This window comes from Drosophila eugracilis, unplaced genomic scaffold (genome assembly GCF_018153835.1).
Source record: "Drosophila eugracilis isolate 14026-0451.02 unplaced genomic scaffold, ASM1815383v1 contig_602, whole genome shotgun sequence".
In the NCBI taxonomy this organism is placed as follows: domain Eukaryota; kingdom Metazoa; phylum Arthropoda; class Insecta; order Diptera; family Drosophilidae; genus Drosophila; species Drosophila eugracilis.
The window spans coordinates 120-14,747 of record NW_024573484.1 but is presented as its reverse complement, the minus strand read 5'-3'; the positions used below and the strand labels follow the sequence as shown (position 1 = coordinate 14,747).

Here is a 14,628-nt window from a genome sequence, read left to right as displayed (position 1 = left end):
CCGGAACACATTTTCGTCCAAGAACATCGACCGGGACATAAAAAAAAAATTATCGACCTGCGGCGGTAAAACTCCCCCAAATAAAAGCCACTGAGCAACCCCTCGCAAAAAACTTACATCGTCTTTCATTCTTTCCTATCAGAACACAAGGCGGTTGCGTACTAAGCTTCCTACTTTGTTTTCTGAGAGCTTTTCTTTTGCATCCCAAATAATTGTTTTAACCGAAACATGGCTGGCTTCGGAAATTCTTTGCTCTGAAAAATTTCCGGGTAGGTATGTAATATACAGGCTTGATCGATCACTCGGATCCGGGGGTGGAGTGTTAATTTCTGTCGACTCTAAACTCCTATCCGAGGAGATTAATCTTCAATTCGAATTCATTTGTGTTAAACTTTCGCTTCCTGGTAGGTTTTTTATTTATTACGTGTTCTTACATTCCTCCCAAGTCCGACCCATCCACGTATGATTTGCACATAGCGGCCATACAGACTGTTTTTACGTTATTATCAGATTTGGATCAGTTAGTGGTTCTGGGTGATTTTAACATACCACAAATTAACTGGTCAAAAAATGAAAATAGTTTAGCTTTAACACCTTCCTCACATCATGATTTTATTGCAGGTATGTTAGACATGACCTTGGAACAAATTAACCATGCTAAAAACTCTTTGAGTCGGTTACTCGATCTATGCTCTACCTCAGATTCGGACTCCGTATTTATATCTAGGATTCCGCCACTTACACGCCCTGAAGATCTTTATCATCCCACTCTGGAGCTGGCGATCGATGCTGGACCACTCCAAGCGACTGAGCCCACTAGGGCTGTCAAAAAGGTTCGATGTTTTAGTATGTAAGACTTTCTAAAACTTAATATTCTTATCTCTGATTTTGACTCTACGCATGCAATGATATGACTTCAGCTTTAAACATATTCTACCATAATTTTTGATATATGTGTTCTGATGAGGTACCCGCCCAGAACGGATAACCCTCCTTGGTATATCAAAGGCTTAAGCACCTTAAAAAATATAAAGTTCAGGCTTCAGAACAAATACTTAAAAACTATAACTCCGCTTAGTTACTCTCAATACTTAATTGCTCGGTCAAATTTTACCGTGCTTAAGGCTCAGTGCTTTAAAAATTATTTAGCTCGTTGTAGGACCCAATTTACACAGGATCCGAAACGGTTTATAATTTCGTTAAGACTAAGCGTAGACCAAAAAGTTTCCTTCAGCACTAACGTTTGAAAACTCAACGGGGAGAACTGATCAGGCATTAGCCGATATGTTCGCCAAGTTATTTCAAACCACATATTCACCTTCGACAACCGCTAGGCAGCCTTATGTCTACGGTGTTCCGCAGTCGAACCTCGTCACTAGCTCCGGGCCCCGAAGGCGTTCCCGGCTGTGTGCTTAGGTACTGCGCGCCTTCGATTTGCAATCGACTACGTTTCCCCCTATTTGGAAGGACTCTTTCATCATTCCTTTACACAAGAAATAATTTGAATTGAAAAAAGAAAATTGAAAGAATGGAATTTACCTCTTATGTCATCACTCGGTTCCGAAAAAGTCTTCAGACCGATTTCATCTACACTGACTTTAGTAAAGCATTTGACTCTGTAAATCACTCACTTTTAGTTCACAAACTTGACTTAAGCGGATTCCCATGCGATCTTCTTAGGTGGGTTGAAAGTTATCTGACTGGTAGAACGCAACGTGTTTTATTTAAAGATGTCTTGTCTGGTCCGATTTATGCTTCATCCGGTGTCCCTCAGAGAAGCCATTTAGGTCCGCTATTTTTCACATTATTCATAAATGACCTTCCAATCGCTTTAACAAATTCTTTTATTTTAATGTACGCAGATGATGTGAAACTTTGTATTCAATATAAGGATGCGTGCTACCAGAGAAAACTACAATCTGACCTTAACAACTTTCAATTTTGGTGCTCTGCAAACTTACTAAATCTTAACGGCTCTAAGTGTAAAGTAATGACCTTCAGTCGCTCTAAGCCGTTAATATTCACTTATACACTTTGTGGTGTAGCCCTAGATAGAATTAAGCTAGTAGACGACTTAGGTGTCTTATTGGATGCCACATGTCCGACCACATATTTTCCACGGTTAATAAAGCCAGAGGTGTGTTAGGTTTTATAAAAAGATGGTCGAAAGAATTTAATAACTCTTACGTAACCAAAACATTATTTGTCTCTCTCGTTCGTCCGATCTTAGAGTATGGATCTTGCGTCTGGAACCCCCAGTACGCGGTCCACCAAGACCGTATAGAATCAATTCAAAATAGCTTTCTCTTATTTGCTCTTCGTGGCCAATGGGGATGCAAACTTACATCTTCCCTCTTATAAAAATAGACTATTACTAATAAACTTACGGACCCTTGCTAACCGTAGGACAATGCTTGGCGTTGTTGTTTTATTAACAATCTTAATAGCGGAGATATTGATAGCCAAGCCAAAAAAGCTCTTATTCTCTTATTTGCTCTTCGTTGCCAAAATTGGGATGCAAACTGATATCTTCCCTCCTATAAAAGCAGACTATTACTAATAAACTTACCGACCCTTGCTAACCGTAGGAGAATGCTTGGCGTTGTTTTTATTAACAATCTTATTAGTGGGGACATTGATAGCAAAGCCCTAATAGGTCGCTTAAACATCAATCTGCCTGCTAGGCTCACTAGAAACTATATTCCCTTATCCTTGGGACATTGCAGCTCGAACTTTGCCCTTCATGAACCATTTAGGGTATTATGTTCGAGTTACAATACCCTTTACCACATTACATCCAATACTTCTCCTACTAACGTAAAAATTGTCTTACTATACCACTTAGCACATATTTAATTTATTTATTTATTTACTTTTCCACTCGGTACTATCCCCGTGTTCCGAGCCGTACGATAGACGGCAGTGCCCCTCGGTCGGTTGGGCGGGAGGTGGGTTGCACGTTAAGCAACGGGAGTCGCGAAAAAAAAATAACTGAGAACAACAACTTCTGAATGGCACAAACTAAAATTGACTTCATTAACGCTCTTCTTTCGAGAGCAAGATCGCAAGTCATTAGAAAAATAAAATTAAATTCAAAAAAGGAAAGTGTATTCATTCCAACTCAAGAAATTGAGCATGGAATTTGTATAGCAAGTACCATAGCTATAACTCAAAATGCCTTCATAAAACTACTGAATACAACAAACGAAGATATTGTGGTCAGTGCGAATAATTTAGCATATGAATCACTTTTGAACTACGAAGTAGTCGAAGGAAACAAAGAAACTGGAGAAAACTCTGTATTATCCCAATTTTCAAAAAATTTCCCCCTAGAATTAAAATTACAACTGTAAAACTTATGTAAAAATATAATGACATATTCGGATTAGAAGCCGAACCACTTAGCACAAATAATTTCTACAAACAAAAACTGAGATTAAAAGATGATGAACCCGTATACATAAATAACTATAGAAACCCACATAGTCAGGTGAACAAAATTCAAAAACATTGTTGAACCCTCTGTATCTAAATACAATAGCCTATTATTACTTGTCCCTAAAAAATCAGATCCAGGTTCCGAAGAAAAGAAGTGGCGATTAGTGATTGACTATCGTCAGTTTAATAAAAAATTACTGTCCAATTTCCTATCCCTAGAATTTATGATATTTTAGATCAACTAGGTCGAAAAAAATACTTTTCAAGTCTTGATTAAATGTCTGGATTTCACCAAATATAACTTGAAAAAAGCTCAAGAGATATAACTTCCTTTTCAACGAGCAATTGCTCGTATCGCTTCACGCGATTACCTTTTGGTTTAAAAATAGCGTCAAATTCATTTCAGAGAATGATAATTATTGCATTCTCTGGACTTGAACCTTCACAAATATTCCTTTATATGGATGACTTAATAGTTTTAGGTTGCTCCGAAAAACATATGCTTAAAAACTTAACAGAAGTTTTTGTGAAATGTAGGAAATACAACCTAAAGTTACATCCACAAAAAAGTTCATTCTTTATGCATGAGGTGACTTTCTAGGTCATAAGAACACAGATAAAGGAATACTTCCAGACGACACGAAATAGGACGTCCTACTGAATTATCCAGCCCCACACGATGTAAACAGCGCAAGACGCTTTGTAGTATTCTGCAATTACTACAAACGATTCATAAAAATTTCACCGACTATTCACGGCACATAGCACGATTATGTAGAAAGAATGTTCCTTTTGAATGGACAGCTGAATGCCAAAACGCATTCGAATATTTAAAAACAAAACTTATGGAACCTACCTTGCTACAATATCCAGATTTTAGTAATGAATTTTGTATAATTACTGATGCAAGTATGTGGAGCGGTTTTAACTCAAAACCATAACGGACTCGAACTTCCCATTGCATATGCATCAAGAGCCTTTACCACGGGAGAAAGTAAGAAGTGTACTACCGAGCAGGAACTAGCTGCAATACACTTGGCAATATTACATTTTCGACCACACATTTATGGCAAACATTTCACTATCAAAACAGATCGCAGACCTTTAACATACTTGTTCTCTTGTATGAGGCTAGAATTAGAGGAATACAACTTCACAGTTTAATATTTGAAGGAAAAAGACAATTACGTAGCCGATGCGAAGCTACAAAATATAACCGAAAATATAAATAAAGTCACTACAAGATACCAATGTAGTCAGAAATCCTGCGCAGGAGAAAAAGGAATAGACTTGCCTAGCCAATCTAAAGTAAAAGCTTCAAAACCCAACGTATACGGAGTCATAAACACTGACGAAGTACGTAAAGTAGTGATCTTGCACGTAAAAAATATGCTATGTCTATTTAAACATGAAAAAAAAATTACTGCAAGATATGATGTTAGCGATTTATATACCAATGGAATCCTTGAGCCGCAAGCCGGTATATATAATATCAGCCAACTCAAAGTGGCACCGTGGGAAAATATCTTTGAGCACGTTTCAATAGATAATTTCAAGAAAATGGGCAATAAACATTAAAATCATTGAGAGTAGCTCTACTCAACCCGGTCATGTCTACATACCATGAAGAAGCAATTCAAGGAGGTCATACTGGCATAACCAAAACCTTGGTTAAGCGCAACTTGCTTGAAATCGTGGAACTCTTGCATTTCAAGCAAGAATACTAGGTCGTTGATTAATTTTTAGCGCAGCCACTCTTAATGCGACGATTAATAGGATGTGATCAGAGCTCAGTATCCCTCTGCAGACAGCAAAGTCTATGGCTGTGGCGAATTTTGGCTGAATTCAGGGACCTGCGAGACCTGTTCCGCGAGCGCTCTTGCGGAGGGGGTTCAATTTCGACACCCCCAGAAACGATGGTGGGCATTCCAATCACCTGCGATCATGAAATTTGTTTCCAGTTTTCCAAAGTCGTCAGCAGAGCAGGATATACCGGTTCTGGTTTTTGATATCATACATATACAGCTTCTGGCTAACTCTGATAAAGTATACGGCCTCTGACTCACTTTGATAACGTATACGGCTTTTGGCTCACTTCCGGTTATGTGGTTTTATTATCAGTTGGGGTGTGTGATTCTGAGTAACTATGGTCAATTTTTATGCGGATTCTGGGACTAGACTCACGCGTGTCTGAGGACACATGTGCTGTCAATGTGATCCGTCTATCGCCTACTTGGAGGTAGGCGCTTTGTGAAATATTTTCTAGACCATCACTCAACCTCCACTCTCCCTCCACTCATGCCAAGATGTGTCGTCTTTCTGCCAGAGCGGTTCAGTTCCTTATCTAAGAGGGCTGTGAAGCACGTTTCGAAAGGGAACTATAAATTCGTCAAAGAAAGGACATACGTAGATAATAATACTAAAAAACAAAAAAATATGAACAAAAAAAATAGTATTAGATTCTTGCGTATTTGGTAGGAACGTTTTCCAGCATATACCTTCCTTAAGGCGACACATAAATATGAAGTATATTACGGCCATGTAGGCGCATATAGGAATAGTTGTATAGTAGTTGGTGTTTTTAGAAGTAAGAGATCAATTAGGGCCATATTTTATAGTTATAAGGAATATCCATAAAGTCGTAAAAAATTAAGTTGTTATAGAATAAACATTTTGAATTTAAATGCGCGGGCTCAAGTTACGTTATTGTATCAATCATTAATAAGATCTTCTGCTCTTTTCGATCGTCCAAATCAGATTATATATTCTTTAATCTGCCCTTTAAAGGGTGAGACCTAACTCTAGGTACATAGATTGGTATATAGGAAGACATACGTGGTCAGCATTTTCGGCTACGACGGAGTTTGCGACCATTTCGAGAATGCATCCGGTCTCGTACCCGTTGGAGAAAATGATCCGTCAGCATTCTGGCTCCCCCGGCTGCTCCAGCAGAGGTGTCAATATTGCTCTTTCCTCGGCAACTGCTGGTCAACGACATCAGTTTGTATTGTTTTTTTATGATCCCGCTCTCGGAGGCTTAGGTGGGGGATGGTAGAGCGGACCTCGTAGCACACTACCAGAACAGTACGATCGGTCACACGACCAAAGGAGGACCGGTTCGCTAAGAAACTTCACTTTCGGAGTCAGCCTAGATCAGGTAAGATCAGCCTCCCTTATCTGTGGGCACCATTCCCTGCAGACAGCAATCGTCTCTTTTGGTAAGATTCAGCCTAGCGCTGATTCTCCTAAATTCTACTTGGTCATATCGAGGGAGCATCGCACATTGGTATTAGACGATGCGCTCGAGTAGCACAGGGTCTCCACAATCTCTCACGCGGCAGACACAACGGGCCTCGCATTCCCTCGAGAGCTCATCCCACCCGTTTGGGAACACTTCTTCGTCAACCCTAAGGACCGTCAACGCTAGAGAATAGTCTCGATACCCTGATAGTAAACTCTGTAAACCTAAATGTGCAATAAATGACTCGACTATACCGCATAAACCCCCGTCATACTCTGGGATTGAAATGGAATCTTCTCTGACCACACCTGACATCAAACAAATATTGGAACGAACTGCTGGCATCCAGTGAACTGTCCCATCCTACCCCAAAGCAGGACCGTTTCACGGCGCTGGAACAGGTGAAAGTGGGTGCAGGAAGAAGGACACCAAGAGAGCAATGCTGAGCAAATGAGCAAATGCTGTATACCTAGCTACAAATCGGAAATAATAGAATACCCAAGCGAGTTCGACGTATACCCAAGCGGAAGGTCAAGAGAGTTGAGACAAAGTGCACAGAGCACACGAAGGACATCAAGGGAAGACTGATGGAGTTAAAAAAGCAAATACCAGAAGAAAAATGCTGCGTGGAGGAGTCCAGGTCGACGAGAAAGACAGCAAAAAGGTGATGACCACAGGAGAAGAAATACAGAGTAGTGGAAAAAGGGTAAAAGTAGACCCCCTGGATAGAGTGAGGAGCTGGGTAATACAATACCAGGGCACATTCAACCCGCAAAATGGAGGAATGGGCCGTAGGATACGGCATGGACAGGGATGCACTAGTGCAGGTGATGCCGTTTATCCTGGAAGGCGCCGTGGAGGACTAGTGAAATACGACGCCAAGCCGGACTAGGACTTCGGAAGAAGGTGAGAAGAGAGCTACTGGAGTACTTCCCACCGCCGATATTTCAGGAACAGTTTGACATGCAGATCAGGCAACTGCGGTAGAGGGAAGAGGAACCAACACGGGAATATGCAATGGAACTAAACTAGAACTAGAAAACTGATGAGATTACCCAGTATTCGGATGAAAAACCTTGATAGAATCAGACTTGTAGTAGCAAGATAAAGCTTTACGCACGGAAATAGGTAATTAATGCTGATGACCACAACTCGAAAAAGGGCGGCAACTGCGGTGGAAATCACACTGCTAACTATAGAGGTGGTCCAGTTTATAAGGAGCTGAAAAGTCGTATCCACCAAAATAAACAGTTGATAGCCCTTAGGTCAAACCCTGAAGTCTTCTTTTCGACTGTAGCCAGATCCTCACTAGAACCCATAAACTCTGCCAAAAATGTTACATACGCAAGTGCTTTAAAATCAGGAATGACTACCCCAGTCTAAAAAAGCTCATTGCCGTAATCAGCATACCAAGAACCGAACACGGCTCAGCAGCATCAACCGCCGGAGCAGCCAAAAAATAACTTTGAAGCTATGATATGCAGTCTACAACAAATCCTTACAGAGTTGATGTCGTTTATGCGTACAACAATGCAGGATCTGATGCGAAACCAAAATCTATTAATACAAATGCTGGTTTCATAACAATCCAAATAATGACTTCCCAACCAATATCTACGTGGAACGCTAACGGCGTTTCGCAGCATAAACTCGAGTTAGCGCAATTCCTACTAGACCATCAAATCGACGTAATGCTGCTTTGCTAAAAACTACCTACAGGCCACATCCATACATATACACCTAAATACTGGCAAGCAATTAACGCCGAAGATGAGTTTATGCAGTTTTTCAACTCACTCGGAGACCACTTCATAGCAGCAGGAGACTACAATGTCAAGCACACACACTGGGGATCTCGTCTCGTGACTCCAAAAGGAAAGCAGGTCTATAATGCAATTATCAAAGCTAAGAACAAGATCGACTACGTTTCTTCTGGCACACCAACATACTGGCCGGCAGACCCAATGAAACTTCATGATTTAATAGACTTTGCGATTACCAAAAACATTCCTAAAAATAGGATAAGCGCCCAATGCCTTTCGGATCTTTCATCTGATCACTCGCCTGTCCTTTTTACTCTACTCCGACATCCAGGAATATGGGATCAATCATTAAAACCGACCTTACATAAAACCAATTGGGCTAAGTACAGGAAGTATATTAGCTCACACATTGAGCTAAGTCCTCACCTCATCCATGAAGCCAACGTAGACAGTTTTGTTAATTCACTGGAGCCTGTACTCGTCTCTGCAGCTTGAGTTTCAACACCCCAAACTATAAACACACAATGCACTCAAAAGAAGACAAATCTACAAATCGAACAGCTCGTCCTCAAAAAGCGACGCTTACGTCGAGAATGGCAATTTCACAGATCGCCATCTGCTAAGCAAAGCTTAAAACATGCCTCACGTCAACTTGCTCTCCGCCGCTACATTGAGCAATGGTCAACTAATAGTACAAAACACCCACTATGTAGAGCTCACCCAACTCTGAGCTCACCGAAAGAAACCGTGATGCCTATTAGAAATTCCACTCTTGCACTAAATACGACAAATATTTCTGGTCGTTATCTTATTGAAACACGAAAGACGCTGGATTCTGTCCAAATTTAAGGTCACTTGGAATAAATTGTGGCCTAAAATGTCTTCATACATTAATTTATTAATTTTATCTTCCATAAAGACCATTCGACCTTATCGTCGTTATCTTATTGAAATACGAAAGACGCTGGATTCTGTCCAAATTTAAGGTCACTTGGAATAAATTTTGGCCTAAAATGTCTTCATAAATTAATTTATTAATTTTATCTTCCATAAAGACCATTCGACCCACTCCACCTGCAGCTGTATAAGCGCTTAAAAGTTGGAATCAAGTTGTTTCCTTCATGCCCTAATTTGCCTTTTGACATACTTTTAATTTTTGATTTGTCTATAAGTAGAACGATTTTCCAAAACAATTCCGGCTTGCTTACATGCGCTTTTGCGATCTCAAAACGCATTTTTTGTTATAATCAGAAATTAATAAGTTTTTACGAACATCTCTACCATGTATACCAGCATTGTGCAGGGTGTTCCGGATGATTTGGGTACATCATTTTTTTCTTAAGGCTTCTCTAGGGTTTTAAGAATTGTTGTAAATGTTATTCTGGGATTTTGTAATGGTGTATTTACAACTTTATGCTCTTGCCGTGGTGTCAATATGTGGTTCCTTCCAGATTTTCTATGTTCTACTACAAAGTCTCCAGTGTTTACGTTTTTTTTTATCAAACTTTGCATTGTGGAAGATGACTTGACAATATTTCTATCAATTTGGGGTTATTTTCGGTTCGCTAAATATAATTTTATTATAGTTTTTCGAAAATTTAGGGATAAATCTTGACCACGACCCATTTTGTCCATTCCAAAAAAAAGCCGCGAAACTAACTAAACAACTTTGAGAATAGTACACCGTAGCTTGCTCCGAAGTACAGTCCAAAAAAGAATCGCGGATCACCGCTTGATTCAGAAATAGAAGTTAAAAATGATAGATGTACAAATAATTTTTGTGCGTAAAAAATGAGTTTATTTGCGTTATTAAGGAAATTATCGAGTATTAAATTTAACTTGTTAATTTTATGTTTAAAATATATGCTCGAAATTAATATCTTTCATTTGAGATATTACATTTTAATTTCCCTTACGTATTTCTCGAGATATTAGGGAATAAACTTCCAAATCATAAATTATGTGCAGACTATACATATATATATTAGAGGTGGAGAAACATCGATGCGAACATCGATGACATCGATGTTTTCGAAACATCGGCAACATCGATGTTTACCGGAGCAACATCGATGTTTTTCCATTTCTAAGGAAGATTGAGGAAGATTGACGAATTAACACTTTGACACTTAATTAAATGGCGACGCTTTCAAAACGTTAGCCTAATAATACTTCTGCGATCCGGAATATTCGTTCGAATCTGAAAGAGTTTTCAGTAAAGCTGGACAACTTATAAGTGAACGTCGCACGCGGCTATCATCAACCGTTGTCGATAAGCTCCTGTTTTTAAATAAAAACAAACATGTAAATAATATGCAAATATACATATATAGTAGAGTTCGGGATAGTAAGTTTAGTAGGGATATCACAATATAAAACTAAAGATAAATTATCTAAAATATCGAATGGGATGATATTTATCAAGTCTAGCACTTGGAACTTCCTGTATGGGAATAGTTAAAACATTTTTAAAATATCGGGAAAGGTGCTTTTATATATTTTAACACGTTCTTTGGAACACGGAATCGCTTAGTAATGTGATGTTTCATATTCCACTGATTCTTAATCGCCGCTAAGTCATCGACGTAAAGTTGAAGCACATCTTATAGTTCCACTAGTACATATATTTCGGTGTAATGTACTTAGCTCCTTCGGATTAGTAGCGTATATCTCGAAAGGCAATTATTTTAAAATTTAAGTAGATGAATCTTTACGACGATATAGACACCAAGCCAAGAACGAACCAAATAGATGGCTGGTCGTCGGGAATAAAAATGTTACAAACCCAGCTGGTGGTAAAAAAGGCTGTCAAAAAACCTGTAAGAGTTCTAACTATATTTTTTAATACGATATAACATATTAATTCAATGCAGCTGATGACACCGGTGGTTAATCTTAAAGCTAAGCGCTCCGTTGAATCAGATGCTCAATGTATTGCTTTAATGTGTAAGGTAGCCAAGCCCATTATTACTGGCAAAGCCATACCGCCCAAGATAATAAACCAACATAAGGAAGACTGGGATTTTTTGGACGAGTACGATCCGCAATGGCCAAATGAATACGAAAAAATCAAAAACAAAACAAAATGCAATGAGAAGTCCCGAGGTAGCGCCTGTGGCAGCGTGGATGGGCCCAAGCGAGAAGAACGTGATATAGACAAAGACAGGGAGCGGAAAAGAGGACGTATAGGTCGTCGAGAAGTCCATAAAGACGACGTCTTGCCGCCTAATATTAAATTTAGCGCTCTTGGCCAGCGTCAACACGATAATGACACGCAGAGCCCATCTTCGGTCCCTGCATCTAAGCAGGGAGGAGGTGCCACGATCGCTCCTCCTCCTTCGCTTCAAGAAATTTTCAATGATAGTGGAGATGGATCGTTCAACCTTACCGTGCCGCAATCAGCAAGCTCGGTAGCCGCCAAAATTATGGCTAAATATGGGTTTAGGGATGGACACGGACTTGGAAAATCCGAGCAGGGTATGTCAATAGCCCTGCAAGTTGAGAAAACCTCTAAACGGGGCGGTCGCATCATACACCAGAAAGACGTTTTTCCACCGCCGTCGTCAATATCGTCCCCCGCGATTAGTTCGCCAATGAGACTAAGTAACGACTCCGATACAGAGCCCAGCATTACAGAGATTATGAAATCACCTAGCAAAGTAGTTTTCCTTCGCAACATGGTAGGCCCCGGAGACGTAGATGATGAGTTGGAGCCCGAGGTAAAGGACGAGTGCAATACAAAGTACGGGGAAGTGAACATGGTCATCATTCACGAAGCATTTGACACCGTCCCTGAGGATGCTGTTAAAATATTCGTGGAATTTAAGCGCATCGAAAGTGCCATTAAAGGTTATATTTACATTATATTAAAAAAAAATATAGCTAATGTTTTTCTTTACAGCTGTAGTGGACTTGAATGGACGCTTTTTTGGAGGTCGTCAAGTACGAGCGGGTTTTTTCAATTACGACAAGTTTAAATGTTTCCAATTAAATTAACTTTAATACTTAACCTACACATGTTAAAACGGTATGACCCAAAACTGTTCCAAAATCCCAGATATTTGAATTTAAGAAGTTAGTTTTCACACTGCATTTATTTATCAATGGTTTCCGCTCCCAATTCATCAGATTGTTGGTTAGAGAATTTTATATCCGTTATACGTACAGTAAAATTCCGAATGAGCCTTGATTCTTTTATATTATAAGAGAAAGTTGGGAGTCCCACCTTAGAACTCAGTAATGAAATTACTAAATAATTAAATTAAAATTTTTTATGGAAACATTAGGATATGTATGTGTTGGGTTCAGGCTTAAACTCTCATGTATTTCGTCTATGCCAATTTTCGGGTTCATAATTCTTTCTATACCCGTTACTAGAGTAGAGTAGAATAAAAGAGTATACTAGATTCGTTGAAAAGTACGTAACAGATAGAAGGGAGGGTTTCTGACCCTATAAAGTATATATATTCTTAATAAGGATCAATAGGGAAGTCGATTGAGCCACGTCAGTCTGTTCGTCCGTCCGTCCGTATGACCGCTGAGATCTCAGAACCTATTACAGAAACAAAGTTGAGATTAAGCATGAAGATTCTTGAGGTCCCTAGACAGCGCAAGTTTAACGCCCACAAATCAAGAAAAACTAAAATCGCTGAAATCTCGAACTATTAGAGCTAGAAAGTTTAAATTCAGTTTGTATAATCTTTGGATGCCAGCGCATTTGGTAGTGGTACTATTATCTACTATTATTATTACCCACCCATACGCCCACCAAGATCAAAAGACGGTTTTCGCATTTTCTGGAAATGCTTATATCTCGGTAACTATAAATGTTAGAAAGTTCGGATTAAGCATGTAGGTTTTAATGATGCCTCTTAAGCGAATTGTTTTTGTCCGATCAAGCCACGCCCACAAAACCCGAAAACCAAAAATTCGAAAATCTCGGGAAATGTAAGAGCTAGAAAGTTGTTGCTGAAAAGTTCGTATTTGAAAGATGTCACTGCAACTGTATAACTTATATCTTGTATAACTTATTTTTGTCAATCTCTATTAAATCGCTATTTATAAAGAAATTTAAGTTATAAGGCCTCACATGGGCAGTGACGTCACTATCAGTTACCCAACATGCTTTCTCCGACAATAGGTGGCGCTTAGGAAATTTCCACTAGCAAAATTTCATTCTTGCAGTCTATCTGTCTGTCTGTCTGTTAGTATGACTCCTTGTCTGTCTGTCTTTCTGCTTGCCGAAACCAGCCTGAAACGAACCTTCTGGACGACAGTCTTTAAGTATTTTTCTCAAGGTGTTGTACACAACAGAAGTACGGAATTAGCTTTAGGCGGCAAGTCCTCCACAAACCAATATTTCTGTAGAGTGGTGTCGATTGCCTTCAACGCTTCTTCCTGATAGCTGAGATGTACCGAAATCTGCTTTTAAATTGTTTTTAAAGTCATATCTCCCCGACACCATACAGCTTATCTGGCCAACTGACTGATTTTCAAAAAATTAATCTGCGCCGATAAAATTCGAATTTTTTTTGTTTTAAGAAGTCACTCGAACCGTTGCGGTATGCAGACGTGTATTTTATTGTGCTCCGGGAAAAAAAGTATTCAATAATATCCAAAAAGTGCAGTGACTGGTTTCGTAAACCAACAACAACGCGTAAAGACGCTTTCAGCGATGAAATCGCTAAAATTCTAACAAACTCAACCTCGATTGCAATGAGTTTAAGCGACGTTCGCACACAACGTCAACGTGAGCAAGACGAGAGACGGCTCTCAGTTCAAAGAAACAACGCTTACTTCTCTTTCAAAGCAACCGAAAGTAATGCAAGCTCTTCCCAAACACGGTCAATTGCCCCAAACTTGACCGAATTTTTAAACGTAAAGTTCCAAGGTTCTTGTCAACAAAATTATAGAGCTTATTGGCAAGGACAATTTTCACATAATACCACTCGTAAAGGGGAACATCCAGGAAACAAAAGTTCAAACGAAGTCTGAAGATAATTACATAGTATTATCGAAATATCTCACCGAAAAAAAAAAACTTTTACACGTATCAGCTAAAAAGCAGCAAGGGGCTGCAAGTCGTACTTAAGGGCAAAGAGGCCGAAGTATCGCCTGCAGAGATAACAAAGGCGCTACAAGAAAAGGGATTTAGCGCTAAGACAGTCTTCAATATCCTTAACAGGG

At 39.4% G+C, this 14,628-nt stretch overlaps 1 protein-coding gene across 1 annotated transcript; it reads left to right on the top strand.

The window, feature by feature from the left end:
- Window positions 1-11,023: 11,023 nt before the first annotated feature.
- On the top strand, window positions 11,024-12,709 carry LOC108113881 (splicing factor 45). The gene is made up of 3 exons (XM_017224586.1): window positions 11,024-11,261; window positions 11,316-12,291; window positions 12,344-12,709. Exons 1-3 carry the CDS (start codon window positions 11,145-11,147, stop codon window positions 12,436-12,438), a joined length of 1,188 nt encoding a protein of 395 aa, XP_017080075.1. The 5' UTR covers window positions 11,024-11,144; the 3' UTR covers window positions 12,439-12,709.
- Window positions 12,710-14,628: the final 1,919 nt, after the last annotated feature.